Consider the following 15620-nt stretch of genomic DNA (forward strand, 5'->3'; position numbering starts at 1 on the left):
ATTAACCCATTTGTGACTTACCAATTTTCAAGTTATACATTTTAGTTAAAATCGGCATCATTCATTTACTAAATTGCCCCAAAAAAAAAAAAATTAATTGGATATTATTTAGTCATCTCCTCATGTATTGAGTAATTAAGTCAATGATTTTAGGTAATAATTAAGATTACCATGATGATTGTCCATTTTGGTTGATACATATAGAAAGTCAAACAATCTCCAATTTAATTGAATTTTTTTAATCTTTTTGTAAGCATATTCTTCGAATAGTGATTAGATAAAAAAATCATGGGTTATGATTGTTACATGTGTACAATTCATTAGTTATTCGATTACAAATGCATGAACAAGAAGGTGCTCCCAAATTTAAATCTAAGTATCTTTTCTTCTTAATTAGTAATCTTATTTCTTAGCACGCACATATCGAAGTGTGATTTAATTATTTCATTTTCATTTTATGTGTGATACATACAATGCACCAACTGGGTGTTAACATATGAATAACAAGCTAACTTTTTTATGCCTGCAATTGCTGTGTATCAAATGTTTTAAGTTTAACTCCGTGTTTTCCAAGAGCTAAAACCAAACCTAATATTCATCAACTCTCTTCATCCGAATGGTAGAAAACAACCAAACAAATCGTAAATGCATCTTAATCACTGTAAACAATAATTAAATTACCATAAGGACAACTCACATGCGTGATTTTGATACAACTTTTAAAGGTAAATGGTAGATATGTGTAATTACATACAACTTATGTGCGTGTAGCCGTGTTTGATCACTTTGATTGAAGTTACGACGGTGATCTTTCTTTACACCATTTTTAGCATTTCATGTGCTCTTCTTTATCTCTCACCATAAAATTAAATGAGTTAAACGGAGACAACGGACAAAGTTAAAATAGGGCGTGTGAGTGTGTGTTGTCTGCTGGGTGTGTTTATCTCATTTTCCTATATACTCGCTCATGTCCAATCTTTTACAATTTGATGATAACATGTATTGAACTTTTTTCTTTTACAATGAGTATTCCAGAGCACTCCAACTTAAGGAGGATATTTTGAACTTTATTTTATAAGATAAGAAACACACTGACATACAACCAATGATATCGTTTGAAATTTTTTTGTTAACTGTATAACTTCGCCCCACCACCTCACCTACCTAACTCCCTACCTTGGTAACATGATGGATTCTTTTGTTTCTTAACATGTTGGATTCTTTTGTGCTGCAGGGAACACTTACTAACTTTTGTACGGATGGGACACCTAGTAGCCAGACACCACAAACAATTGAGGTAACCATAACGTTATTGTTGTTTTGCTATAATTCACATTTTCTACCCCTTAAGTTGTTTAGATTTCAATATTGTAGAGTAACTGATTCCACAATGATTAGTCGACTGTATGTTTTAATATGGGAGTTTGTACTTGTTCAGTTTCTTTCTTTAGAGTGCAAGCATGACAGTAGCTAGATGAAGATTGCTATGTGGTTATAAAGGCAGAAAGTGTCATATAATATCAGTTTATGCAATAAACAATTATTTTTAAAAACAAATTTTGTTTTAAGTGATTCTATTCAAATATATATTCATATGACTTATATCTCACTGTTAGCTAGCTAGTAATTCTACTCATTACACAACTATACGAAATGAAGAAATGAGTTTTATGTTCACTTTACATTTGCATACTGTTAGGCCCTGTTTGGTACACCGTATAAGGCACCGGATAGGACTAATAATACGGTGTACTGTGTTTGGTGATCGTTTGGATTAAATAAGCACCGGATTAAATAATCCGGGCCCACCTTTTTTACCCGATGCTTACCTTCTTAGTAATACCGTGCAAATGCACGGTACAAATTAGTCGGGCTTTGGAAAGAGCAGTCTTCCTCACCATCTCTTCCTCTACAGGCGCTCTCCAGTGCTTTCCAGGTGCTCTTTCTTCCTCTCCAGGCACTCTCTCTTCCTCTCATCCCAGGTTCGTCTTCTCAACTTCTTCTTCTTCGTTTGAATCACAGTACTTTTCAGATTTCTTCTTCTAGGATTCCGCCCCTCCCTCTATTCTTCCCCCTCCTCCTATTTTTCTTGCAATTTTCTTTCAATTGATTGAATCTAGTAATCATTTTCTCTCTAATTATGCAATTGATTATGTAATTTTGTGTTTTAATTAGAATTTTTGAATTTTAGGGTTTTCTATTGGGGTCGAATTTAGGGTTTGCTGTTGGTGTTGAACTTACAATTTTAACTCTGTGTGTGTGTGTCTGTCTGTGCTTGCAATGTGCGCAGATAGTGTGTGCAGCGTGTGTGTTTGTGCAACGTGTGTCTGTGTGCAGGGTGTGTGTGTGTGCAGCGATGTGCGCAGATAGTGTGTGCAGTGTGTGTGTGTGTAGCGTGTGTGTTTGTGCAGTGTGTGTGTTTGTGCAGTGTGTGTGCGTGTGTGTGTGTGCAGGGTGTGTGTGTGTGTGTGTGTGTGTGTGTGTGTGTGTGTGTGTGTGTGTGTGCAGCGTGTGTGTGTGTCTGTGCTTGCAATGTGCGCATATTATGTGTGTGTGTGTGTGTGTGTGTGTGTGTGTGTGTGTGCAGCGTGTGTGTGTGTCTGTGCTTGCAATGTGCGCATATTATGTGTGTGTGTGCAGCGTGTGTGTGTGTGCGCGCTTGCAATGCAAGAGAAAACCAAGGGCAGCGTGTGTGTGTGTCTGTGCTTGCAATGTGCGCAGATTGTGTGTGTGTGTGGGTGTGTGTGCTCGCTTGCAATGCAAGAGAAAACCAAGGGCAGTGTGTGTGTGTGTGTCTGCGCTTGCAATGTGCGCAGATTGTGTGTGTGTGTGTGTGTGTGTGTCTGTGTGCAGCGTGTGTGTGCTTGCAATGCAAGAGAAAACCAAGGACAGCGTGTGTGTGTGTGTCTGTGCTTGCAATGTGCGCAGATTGTGTGTGTGCATGTGTGTGCAGCGTGTGTGTGTGTGTGCAGATTGTGTGTGTGTGTGCAGCGTGTGTGTGTGTGTGCCCGTGCAGATTGTGTGTGTGTGGGTGCAGCGTGTTTGTGTGTGTGTGTGTGTGTGTGCAGATTGTGTGTGTGTGTGCAGCGTGTGTGCGCGCGCGCGTGCAGATTGTGTGTGTGTGGGTGCAGCGTGTGTGTGTGTGTGCAGATTGTGTGTGTGTGTGTGTGTGCAGATTGTGTGTGTGTGTGCAGCGTGTGTGTGTGTGTATGTGTGTGCAGTGTGTGTGTGTGTGCAGATTGTGCGTGTGTGTGTGTGCAGATTGTGCGTGTATGTGTGTTAACATGCTTCCTTCCGTTTTCAGTGTTATTATGCATTCATGCTCCAGTTACTTAATTTTTTGCCACTATCTAATAATGTTATTTTATATTATCACTAGACATGGATCGAAGAAAGATTGTGGCACGCTTCATTGTTAACGTGTGGTACTTGAATATTGTGACTTGGTTGATGATGTGGTTCATCAAGAATCATAATTCAGCTAGAAGGCGGAATCGGCAACTTGCACTTAGAAATCGCACATTTGTTAGGAGAATGGTAGGGTCAGCCTATTTAGATAGCATAATAGGATATGATGATGTTCAGTGTGTGAACCAAATTAGAATGGATAGAAGAACGTTCCACTATTTATGTCAAATGCTTCGTGACCACGGTAGAGTGAAATTGGATGGTGTAGTGACAATGGAAGAACAAGTTTGCATGTTTTTGCATATACTTGCACATCATGTCAAGAATCGTACAATTGGGAGTAGGTTTTGTCGATCGGGGGAGACCATAAGTAGGTATTTCAATTCCATTCTACATGGAGTGTTAAGGCTACAAGGTACACTTTTGAAAGTGCCAGAACCCATTCCTAATGCCTACCCAGATCCTAAATGGAGTTGGTTTGAGGTATTCTTCATATTTTATAAAAATTACTTCTAAAATTAATGTAATTAAATATATTGAGCATACTAATGTTAATGATTTTTCTTAGAATTGCTTGGGCATACCTTCATGACATTCGTCTGTACAAATTGTAGTGGAGTACAGTAAGTAGTCATGTCTGGTTTTGATCATAAGTTCTGCGTGGGATTGTTTTGATTTTGCATCTTCTCAGTGCTGACCAATTAAGATTTTCAAATCGTCCAGTCGGGAGTTCACTCACCGAGTAAAATCAGTGTCAATGGCCAAATTTAATGCAGAAGAAGTTAGTGCACTTCAAGCAGGGGGAAACGAGGTGAGGATGTACATTCATTTGTCTCACTATCATTCTTTCTCATCCACTAACATTCTTACTAAAGCGTTCATTTACAGAGAGTTAGACAAATTTATTTTAAAGATTGGGATCCTCAGTACCATTCTTACCCTGATGCCAGGTGATTAAGCATGTATCTCTTTGTAGTATGGAATACTTCATATCGGATGTTTTCTAATTCACATACTACTTTGCAGTAATCTTCATGGACTCAGGAGTTTTATCAAGCATGTATACATTGATAGAAAATACACTGGCGAGAGGAGTGTCGGCGCGAGGAGTATCAACACTAGTGAGAGGAGTGGCAACAAGCTCCCAAGGCTGCAATTGGTGAGCCATTTATTTTAAGATTGCCTATTCAATACATTTCTATTTCGTATGATACTACTTTTGTCTTGTGGAGAACTTGGTCATTCCTGATTTGCATACAATATCAACAGCAGCAAGCACTACAAATATAGACCTCATTTTAATTCTGTAGTGATGCGATTCTTGTTGGTTGCTTCCAGTTAAAGATTCTTATTTATTTAATACAGAGCATTGAGGGGTCTGATGATAATCGGAGGGTTGGTGGAAATCATACTGGATCCAGGAGCTTCCATGATGATAGCAGGTTGGAACGGAGTTATAGTTATAGTCCAAGTGGAAGAAATTTAAGATATTACTATGATGAAAGAAGAAGTCCTCAATATTCTCCAGAAAATTCAAGAAGTGGTGGTTTTAAGAAAGCTCCTCTACGTTTCGAGATAGTTGATAATAGGATTCGGGCAGAAAAACGAGGATCCTCAAGTGGAGAATACAAGGTCCAAAGCAGGACACCAGACAATAAGAAGACCGCAGAAAGCTCCCGTTCTCCTGTTGCGCCCCCTGTTAAAGATAAAATAGGGGAAAATGTGCCTCCTCCGCAGGTTGGTGAAAGGTCCACAGCAAATCAGAAGGATACTGATGGTTCTGCTCATAATCAGGTGGGTAGCTGCTTACGTTATGATGGTTAGTTCTTTGAAGTATAGGTTTTATTTTTTATTTTTTATTTTTTTTTATTTTTATTTTTTTTTAATTTATTTTTTTTATGCGGTTGTAATGCACTTCTCCTTCATGAGACCCATTATTTGTTATGCACATTCTTATTTCCGTAGTATTTTTTTAAGCATGTTTTGGTTTCTGTTGGCGTAGAACAATGGGTACTTTTCCCTATTCTCTATGTCCCTACTCTATATGTACTGCTTTAGCATTCCCTCACATGGACATAAGTGGTCATGCACGTAGTGGTTCCTCTTTCGGGTGGCTAGGGGAGGGTTCTATGTACAGGAGATCCTGAATCTAAATTCTTACAATGCTGTCTATCAATTTATTTTTGTGAGATCCGTGCACCTGGACACTTAAATGGCGTAGAAAGGCCAACCTTACCAAAAAGTTTATCAAGCTTCCTACTACTCTTTTTGTAGACGGTTTTCAAGAAAAATATGCACTTATAGTTTGTGGTTTTCTTTGTAGAAAACTAAATCTACTGGTGGCCATGTTGGGAATGCGACGGAACAAAAAGTGTTAAGCTTGATTGATTTCAATACTGATTCTGAGCCCCCACATGCTGCAGAATCGCAATTGGAACAAACACCTGTACCCAATAATGATAACAACTGGGCCTCATTTGAATCATCTTCAACGGAGAAGGCACCTCAGGTTCCAACTACGGTTCCAAATGCAGACCCTCTGGAATCTTTGCTATTTGAATTGGCAAGTCCCTCATCTGTTCCTGTGAATAATGCATCTGAGACACCACGCAATGTTGGTGCTCCCTCAACTGCGGGCATAAACACCATGCCCCCCGGTGGTGCTTCCCCAGCTGCAACTGCAGAGCAGATGCCAACATTGCTTAATACAAGTAATGCATCTACATCTACATCGACTAGTACCACTGTGGCCGCACAACCTACTGATGCAGGTCCTGTGCAAGATCTTGCTATTTTTGGTGGTGACACCACTGTAAAAGCAACTGATGAGAAGCAGTTAGTACTAAGTACACAGCAAGATCAGTCCTCTATATCCTTCGCTGCGGATAGTGGTTCTACTTCACTTCATGTCAATTATGGAGTTGGAGCTTCAAATGGTGAGGTAAGATGAGAATCGCTTTCTCCTTAATTAATTACTCTCAATTCATGAAGTCGAATGATAATTTTTAATTTTCTTATCTGCTACACGACTTGCTTACCTTGTTGCTTAATGTATATACATATGCAGTTAAGGAATTTGTCACTGGAACCAAGCATACAAAGATCTTTCAGTATTCCTGCTGAAAAATCATCTCAATCTATGTTAAATCCAGCTGAACACACCGACAGTGGCAGTGGAGCTAAATCCCAAGTGGAAATGAATTCTAGTATGCGAAAGGAACTCCCAGCAGTATGAAATTATGTTATTTGCTTCATACATATGCATTTTTTCCGGTAAAATGTTTCTTGATTGTGTAGTCATTGTCTGTCTTTTCCCTGTGTAGTCATTGTCTGTGATCTCTCTTTTCCCTCGTATCTCCTCCACCGTTCCCGTGACTCTGCCATCTCTCCTTTCCCCCATTTGTCTTCCCCGTGACTCTGCCATTTCTCCTTTGACTCTGCCATCTCTCTATTCCCTATCATCTCTCTCGTTTCCCTCATTTATCTTCCCCGTGACTCTGCCATCTCTCCTTTGACTCTGCCATCTCTCTATTCCCTATCATCTCTCTCATTTCCCTCATTTATCTTCCCCGTGACTCTGCCATCTCTCTATTCCCTATCATCTCTCTCCTTTCCCTCATTTATCGTCCCCGTGACTCTGCCATCTCTCTGTTTTCCCTCATCTCTAACGCTCACTCAATCTCTCTAAGAATCCTCAAACACTCCATCTCTTTTAAAGCATCCATTCCCCTCTCTCTCACACAACTCTCTAAGATCCCGGCGTAGATCTTCTTCATCATCGTCGCAAGGGTCCTCCACCGGTAACTTTCTTTTGCTGTTTCTTTCTCTGCAACATTCTGATGCTTTTCACATTCTACCAAATTTCACAATTTCTCGACTTTCAGGGCCCTCAAACACTATCCTTCAGGCACCCGTGGCCTTGATGGACGAACTTTGTTCTGTTCGCAGTAAGTTTGTTATTTACTTGTATGTTTCTTTCATTGTTTGATTTGAACCGAGACACTTTCTTTAATAATTTTTTCTTTTTGATTCGTTGGGATAGGTGAACATAAGTCAGCAATTTTCTGCATCACTTCATCCAGCTGCAAGGCTTGTAAGTTTACTTTTATCCATCAAAGTCTTGGGCTGTGTTTTGGTCTTAGGGTTACACAATCAAGTTGAAAAATTCAACAACTGGCTAACTAATATAAGTTTCTTTTCCAAACAATACAAGTTACACAATCAAGTTGTTGTTCAAGTCTATCATTCATAACCAACAACTGGCTAGCTAACTAATAGTCTAATATAATGGCTAACTAATATAAGTGAATGTACTGTATTGACTTCACTGCAGCTCACTCCTCCTTTATTTTTCCCATCCTTTTCAGCTTGTAAGTTTGGTATTTCTTCTTTTTCCCATTTCAGATGGATACTCTGCAGATTGGGTGCTTTAAGTTGCACCTACAACACATTAGAAATGCCCACAAATGGGTGCTTTAAGTTGCAACTACACCACATTAGAAATACCCACAAATAGGGCTTAGTCAGTAAACATGTTGTATAATACCATCTCATCCACCATTATATACCAAAGAGCCAAATTATGATCACATCTAGACAAAACACTAAAATTGCAAAAAACTAGCTACATAAAAAAAATTACCTTACTTCAAGAGTTTCCCAAATCACCCTATTTTGCTGTATATCTTCAAGTGCTAGTAAAATTAACTATGTGATTCCTTCTCCTGAGATTGCAGAAGCTCTCAAAGAGCACTCCCAAAAACCTTGGAAATGACTTGCTCAATATCATATCTATCTTTGCATTTGTGATACCCAACTACAAAGAAAAACAAGGTCAAACTATTAGATTTATGTCTAAAAAAACTAGCAACTAGAACCAGAATATAAGAAAATTGTCTTACCCTGTGCTTAGCATCCATGACGATATGCTAGCTAAGTTTCAGGAAATCGAGCATATTTGACCCTTTGCAGTTGGTGTGTTAATCTCTCACAATATGTCTCAATCTTGACCCTGTAATCTTGTAGCTCAAACGATGTCTTCTAGTCCAATATTAAAGGATGTCCACCATGAGATGCATACACGTTCTCCAGCTCAATAGTCACCAACCTCAAGATATAATAACCTTGGATGCAATTGACGAAATTATGGATTTTAAAATTTTTTTGTGTAACTCTAAATTTGTAGGCCATGCCGTTTTTTGGGTTACAGAAGTGAAGGATGGCTGAGTAAATCTTCAAGGCACCTATAATAGAAAAAACAAAACATAACAATTGAATTATTTGTTGTAATTCTAAGTGTTAAATAAGAAAATAAAAACATTAAAATTAAAATCAAATTACATAGGAAGTAGCGTCAAGTTATGTAGTGTTTCAAGTTCAACCATTATGTCCTTATGATCCAGTTTGTCAATTAACTCTCGGATAACGCTCCTAAAACTCACTAACAAATTAATAACTGGGTCAGTCCGTTTTGGAATGGCACATCTAACTCTACTGGCCACCAAATACAGTGAGTGACAACCAAAGGATGTAGCTGGATAAGGCTTTTTTTTGAGATTATCCACTATCTCCACTGTATTTCTATCAATAAAGAAAAGAAAGAAAGAAAAAAAAAGGTAAAAAACAACTAGTACGATGTATACAAATGAAAACACAAAAGAAAAATATCACTCACCTCAATATCAACTTGAACTTCGATGTGAGCATTTCACTATCAATTTGTTTTAACTTAAATGGACTATTCTTCACCAACTGAAATAGGGTGGAGTCCATCTCTGTAGAAATGATCAAGACTTTGCCATCCACAAATTTGATCATATAACTTGGATAATTTGAACTTATTTCACAAATTTGATTGGAAGAAGTCGTATATATATCCAAGTTATATGATCAAATTTGTGGATGGCAAAGTCTTGATCATCTCTACATAGATGGACTCCACCCTATTTCAGTTGGTGAAGAATAGTCCACTTGAGTTGAAACAAATTGATAGTGAAATACTCACATCGAAGTTCAAGTTGATATTGAGGTGAGTGATATTTTTTTATTATGTGTTTTCATTTGTATAAATTGTACTAGTTGTTGTTTTTTAGCCTTTGTTCATTCTTTGGTAGAAATACAATGGAGATAGTGGGTGATCTCAAACAAAAGCCTTATCCAAGCTACATCTCTCACTGTATTTGGTGGCCAGTAAAGTTAGATGTGTCATTCTAAAACGGATTGACCCGGTAGTGAGTTTTAGGAGTGTTATTCGAGAGGAAATTGACAAACTGAGTCACAAGGGCACAATAGTTGAGCTTGAAACGCTACATAAGTTGACGCTACTTCCTATGCAAGTCGATTTTAATTTTCATGTTTTTCTTTTCTTATTCATCATTTAATTAGAATTACAACAAATAATTTAATTGTTATGTTTTGTTTTTTCTATTATAGATGCCTTAAAGATCTACTCGGCCATCTTTCACTTCTGAGGCCCAAAAAACGGATTGGCTTATAAATTTAGAGTTTAAGCGAAATTTTTTCAAACCCATAATTTCGTCAATTGCACCCAAGGTTATATCTTGAGGTTGGTGACTATTAAGCTGGAGAACATGTATGCATCTCACGGTGGAGATCTTTTAACCTTGGACTGGAAGACATTGTTTGAGCTACAAGATTACGGGTCAAGGTTGAGACATCTTGTGAGAGATTACCACACCAACTATAAAGCGTCCAATATGCTCGATTTCCTGAAACTTAGCCGGCATATCACCATGGATGCTAAACACAGGGTAAGAAATTTTTTTATATTCTGATTCTAGTTGCTTAGTTTTTGTGAGACATAAATCTAATAGTTTGACCTTGTTTTTCTCTGTAGTTGGGTATCACAGGTGGATATGATATTGAGCAAGTCGTTTTTGGGCGTGCTCTTTGAGAGCATCTGCAATCTCAGTAGAAATAAAAAGTTAATTTTACTAGCACTTGGAGGAGATATACAGCAAAGTACAGTGATTTGGGAAACTCTTGAAGTAAGGTACTTCTTTTATGCAGCTAGTTTTCTGCAATTTTAGTGTTCTGTCTAGATGTGATCATATTTTGCCTCTTTGGTATATAATGGTGAGTGAGATGGTATTATACAACATGTTTACTGACTGAGTCCTGTTTGTGGGTTTTTCTCTTGTGGTGTAGTTGCAACTTAAAGCACCAAATCTGCAGAGTGTCCCACCTGGAATGGGAAAAAGGAGAAGTACCAAAAAACTTACAAGCTGAAAAGGATGTGAAAAGTAGAGGAGTGAGAGCTGCAGTGAAGTCAATACAATAGATTCACTTATATTAGGTAGCCATGGTATTAGACTATTAGTTAGCTAGTCAGTTGTTGGTTTTGAACGATAGACTTGAACAGCAGCTTGGTTGTGTAACTTGTGTTGTTTTGGAAAACAAACTTGAATTTTTCTATTTTGTTTCTGCTTTTGGGATTGTATTGAGTGTGAAATGGATTTTGACAAACATTGCAAGATTCATAAGCTTCATGTGAATGTACACAGCTTCATCTACTTTTATACGTATTGTTCATTTTCTTGGAGGCAGACTGTTGATCCCCATCAGTTCATTGTCACCGATATCAGTCAGCCATATTATACAGGGAAAGCTGAGTGTTGGGTTGTTTGGAAAAGAAATTTTTTTGTTTCAGCTTTTGAGATTGTATTGAGTGTGAAGGGGATTTTGACAGACATTGCTTAAGGTTCATATGAATATACACAGCTTTTAAACTTCATTCTTCTTTCCATGGGAAGAAGAGAAGCCAAGGAGAAGATATCCGTGAATATTTTGTGACTATATATATTCGCCAATGTCCCTGAGGATATTGGGTGAAGAAATAAGATTTCAAATATTTTCGTCCATGAAAGTCATATTCACACACATATATAAATTGTATCATTACTTTTCGTCCATGAAACTATCATCTTCAAAAAGGACTCAACTATCACGATCCACGGGGCATAAAGTACAAGAAGGATGCCAATTCATCAACAATCCTAACTGTATACAAAGGCAACCCGAAAATCGAACACTGATAGGACAATCATCTTGACGAACGCCAAACTCTTCTCACTTTCAAGCAATAACCTCCACGACATCACTCCAGGATCGCCCTGTAATTCGCCATCTCTTGATGTTTCTCATCCGTCCAATAATTCACTCACACAGTGGTATGATTCCTCGGTGGAAATCAAATCAAAGGCCGGAGCTGCACAATATTACTAGTTGTAAATCTTGGATACAATCAAACAAGGGACACGTTTCCCTGCTATTCGAACAACGCTTCCCTCTTGCGAGTCCTTGTCCTCCAATCTGACTCTCCGTTGGCATTGGATGTCCATGGATACCAATGGCCAACGCTTCATATTATAGATGTAGCTCACAACAATTTCAATGGCGAAATACCAGAAGAGGATTGCCGACAACATAGAAAGCTATGATGAATAACCATCAACGCCCGGTTTGATCGTTAATTTGGTCAAGGATATGAAAATCATTTATGTTAAATAATTTTCTGAATATAATATTCATAACTTTGCAATCCTTAATTCCAAGGTGATTTGCATCAGCTTGGTTATCCATCAAAGCTTTTCATGCTGTCGACAATCCTCCTCTAGTATTTCACCATTGAATTCACCAAAAGCAACATGTTTACCGATGTGTCAAAAATATAATGTATTCTCAGAGAAAGGTTTAACATAATCAACCAAAGCAATTTGACTTGAATTCGTCAAAACTTGATTAAAAGGTCAACAGTTGGACATTTACCTGCATATCGCGTGTGTTTCAGTGGTTGACTGCCGCATATTTGCTAGGAACACCAACCTCTTCATCCTTTCTGGTTATGCAGGAACCCAAAACACTCCAAAATCCAGTTTCCGCAATATCTTCAACGAAAGAAACATTGCTGATTGCCCCCTCTCTCCTAGTCCACTTCGCATTAACATACGTCTGAAAACTGTATCCCACCAAAGCTTCATTTTTGTATCCCATACAATTCAGTTTGTACGTGTACTGAACTTGTATTCAAACCACTTGACTTCACGATGGATGCCCATCAGGCTTCAGAATGCTGCACGTCTAGAGTATCATAAGAAGTTGTAACATTACAAATAATCTCAATTCATAAGAAGGATCCTCCAAAAGTAGTTGGCCCGTAGGCTTTCCCATATAATTATCAAGGTCTTACCAAAAGGCACATGAATTTAAACATTGCTTTGTTTCTTCTACCGGAAATAGCTCTCAACTGCCTTTCTATTGCACCTGCAGTCAACTCAAGTGTACCTTCCTCGCAGAGAATGCCAGAATTAATGTATAGTACCAAAGAAAAGAAAACTGGATATCATTGGATTGTAGCTTTTCTCTTAATATCCTCCATCAACTGGTATGCTCTTGATACAAGATTTTCAGGCGATCTCCTAAACTTGACAGGTTCCTTGGATCTGAACAAGTTTTTCAACAAATCAGACATCGCTTCGGCCTTCAGTGAACTATAGACTTCCTCCTTGCACGAAATGCATCTTCATCTCTGACATATGTATCCGGCAAGTTTGTTGAATGAGGAACACAAGACATCATCTTGCACAGTTTGTGTGCCATTTCATTCATTCCTTGTTTCCTTAACAAATCACTAATTCTTTGGAAAGTAAAATACTGAGGAATTCAACCCCTCCAGATCATGTCCTCAAACTCTTCAGCAGCCTCTTTAAATTTATGCATATTGTAAAGCAAATGAAGCAACATGTTGCTTGTCGCTCCCATCCCCTTGATCTCATTTCCTTGCTAACTTGAAAAGCAAAATTCAATCTCCCCTCCACACTTGAAAGTAAGCGGATCATCCAGATTCAATCATTTTGGTATAAAGGTCCAATAAACCTCAATTTTCCCATACTTTGAAGTTTGAACAGTACCTAAAGAAAGAGTTATAGGTTGTTGGAGTACGGGGTACTAGTACCCCGACTTTTCATCGTCTTAAGGATCTTACTAGCCCCTACAAGATCTCCAGCCTTGCAACTGCCCTTTACCAGAGAATTGTATGTTGAAATAGTGGGGCCTAATTCCAGGACCAAAAAGCGCTCCATCATCCCCAGCACCTGCTTGCACCGTCAGGGTTCCCCCAACACATCGATTATTGGATTATAATCATTGTACACAATTGCATTGGGCTCAACTCCCTCCCTCCTCATCTCGCTCACCAGCTCAACTCAGTAGCAATTTCAGCGCGACGCTCCGACTCCGACAATATCCTTCCACAAGTGTACCATACGTTGCTAGGTTTCACTCTCCCTCCCTCATTTCCACCCGAAGCCGCCCTGGCCTTTGAGCTTCCTTGATCGGAAACCATCCATTGAGCAGTATACCATGAGCCCGAATTGCTGAAAAAGCCACCCTCCTAAATTGCTCGCAAACTGAAAAAGCCCGAATTGCTGATTCGTGCATGCATGCCTGCATAAATAGGGTGTATTCAATTGAGAATTTGAGCGACTTTAATGGACTTATAAATCCATGAATTTTTATAGAATTTAATTGATTTGTAGAAATTCTATATAAAATTTTGATTCAATTCCCTTACAATCTCATGGGAAAATATTAAAATACACTACGAAATCTCTCCAATTCCCTATAATTCTTCAACTTTCTCAAATTCTTTAAAATCAATTTCTAATTGAATACGCTTAGTATGTTATAAACTTCTTTAAAATCCTAATTGAATACACTGGATTTCTAAAGATTTTAATAAACTATCTTAAAATTCTAATTGAATACAATTTAAATTTCAGAGAATAACTTAAAATCCTAATTGAATACCCCTAAATTCATTAAAAGAATTGAAATCCATCAAAATTCCAATTGAATACATCTCAAAATGTACCACGCCAAAAAAAGATATGGATTTAAATCAAATGAACATATCCTGATATCAATACCAAAAACACGAATATAATTTCAGAATACAAGCACTCAAGGGTACCCCCTTGTTTTAAACAAGGGAACTTTAACGAAAAATTTTAGGTACTGTTCATTTTAACGAAAAATTATATTTTTACACTAAAAAATCTTGATACTATTCATTTTACGCTTTATTTTATTCTTATCATTAAAACTCAAAGTTTTCAAGCCATTTTCATTAATTTTCATTTTAATTAATATGTGAAAGTTTGTTTTTTAAAGGAAAACTAATGAAAAATTCAAAAACAACTTTTAATTTTAATGAAAAATGACAAATAAAAGTACCAGTTAAAACTTCATTTTTTTAATCCGTTTCAAATTGTGCAGGGCCAACACTTATGGTAAAATCGCAATTCGAACCAAATCTCTTCCAAATTCAATCCATTTCAAAATTCCAAATGCCCAATTGAACGTGTAAATTCCATAACTAAACTGAAAAAAAAAAAAAGAAATTACATAATTCAAGTACAATCACTCAGCAACGTACCTGCGCGGGTCGGTTGGCAGGTTGACGATGGTGGAGAAGTCAATTTGTGCTAAACTGGGGCCGGGGTAGTGTTTGTGTTTGGGTTCGGGTGCGGGAGAGAGGTGCGGCGGTGAGGGCCACTTAACTCCGGCGAGTGGCGACTCAGAGAGACTGAGCCCCAAATTTGTTCCTGCATTTCAGGTCGGTTCAGACTTCAGTGTGTTAAAATACTATTTTACCCTTTTGTTTTCGCTTTTGGGATAAAATTAAACGCCAATAAATTGTACTAACTATTTTAGTTTTAGTTGTTGTTTTTTTTTTTTTTTTTTTTTTAAATCATATTTTTTACAATATAAGAGAGGGGTGAGTTTAGCCTCATAATAAGTTAGCAATAATATGTTTCAAATTTGCATTTGACAAGATTCAAACTTAAAACATCTTACTTACAAATGAAGAAAAATATTACTAGACCGTAGTATTAAGTGACTTCAGTTTAGTTTTTATCATTGCATTTTACTTGTTTAATTTATAACAGTTAGTCTTGAGACATTTTTGTGGACCCAAAGCACAAGGTGGGACACCATGTTTATATTATGATACAAGTGGCAGGCCGACAAAAATGTATCATTTTAGGGTATATTGTTCTAAAAACTTATAACTCAACGAAATTTGAATTATAAAAACACAAAATGAAAATGGTTGCACTTTAGCAACTTGTAATATTTGGCAATGTGATTTGAATATGGGTAGAGATCGAACCGTGGTTGGACTTAAATAA

General features: G+C 37.7%; 1 protein-coding gene and 1 pseudogene across 9 annotated transcripts; one reads left to right on the forward strand and one right to left on the reverse strand.

Annotated features, from left to right (window-relative positions):
• The first annotated feature begins 1703 nt into the window (after positions 1–1703).
• On the forward strand, positions 1704–10940 carry LOC137725953 (uncharacterized). Of its 8 annotated transcripts, XM_088685399.1 has the most exons (13): positions 1877–1982; positions 3380–3891; positions 3977–4031; positions 4132–4219; positions 4297–4358; positions 4435–4567; positions 4774–5202; positions 5732–6349; positions 6476–6637; positions 6732–7208; positions 7293–7355; positions 7451–7501; positions 9522–10940. In XM_088685399.1, the coding sequence occupies exons 3-10, from the start codon at positions 3997–3999 to the stop codon at positions 6921–6923; spliced, it is 1719 nt and encodes a 572-aa protein (XP_088541525.1). In that variant the 5' UTR covers positions 1877–1982; positions 3380–3891; positions 3977–3996; the 3' UTR covers positions 6924–7208; positions 7293–7355; positions 7451–7501; positions 9522–10940. The 8 variants fall into 8 exon arrangements, with proteins under 8 accessions (XP_088541524.1, XP_088541530.1, XP_088541531.1 ...); XM_088685401.1 differs by lacking the exon at positions 3977–4031; XM_088685400.1 differs by lacking the exon at positions 1877–1982 and having other exon boundaries at positions 2647–3891.
• On the reverse strand, positions 10340–15045 carry LOC148690937 (uncharacterized; annotated as a pseudogene). Its single transcript, XR_015956444.1, has 2 exons — positions 14864–15045; positions 10340–13872 (listed from the first exon to the last, which is right to left on the reverse strand). The product of XR_015956444.1 is annotated as an uncharacterized LOC148690937 (transcript).
• Between the last annotated feature and the right edge of the window lie 575 nt (positions 15046–15620).

This window comes from Pyrus communis, chromosome 15, assembly GCF_041283825.1.
Source record: "Pyrus communis isolate YQ-2024b chromosome 15, ASM4128382v1, whole genome shotgun sequence".
Taxonomy (NCBI): Eukaryota; Viridiplantae; Streptophyta; class Magnoliopsida; order Rosales; family Rosaceae; genus Pyrus; species Pyrus communis.

Excerpts from the sequence above, each read along its gene's own strand:
- LOC137725953 (XM_088685398.1), top strand. The coding sequence starts at position 1,822 with ATGCTTACCTTCTTAGTAATACCGTGCAAATGCACGGTACAAATTAGT. Across the intron at positions 4,568-4,773 it reads AGCTCCCAAGGCTGCAATTG|AGCATTGAGGGGTCTGATGA; the intron begins GTGAGCCATTTA and ends TATTTAATACAG. Across the intron at positions 6,350-6,475 it reads TTGGAGCTTCAAATGGTGAG|TTAAGGAATTTGTCACTGGA; the intron begins GTAAGATGAGAA and ends ATACATATGCAG.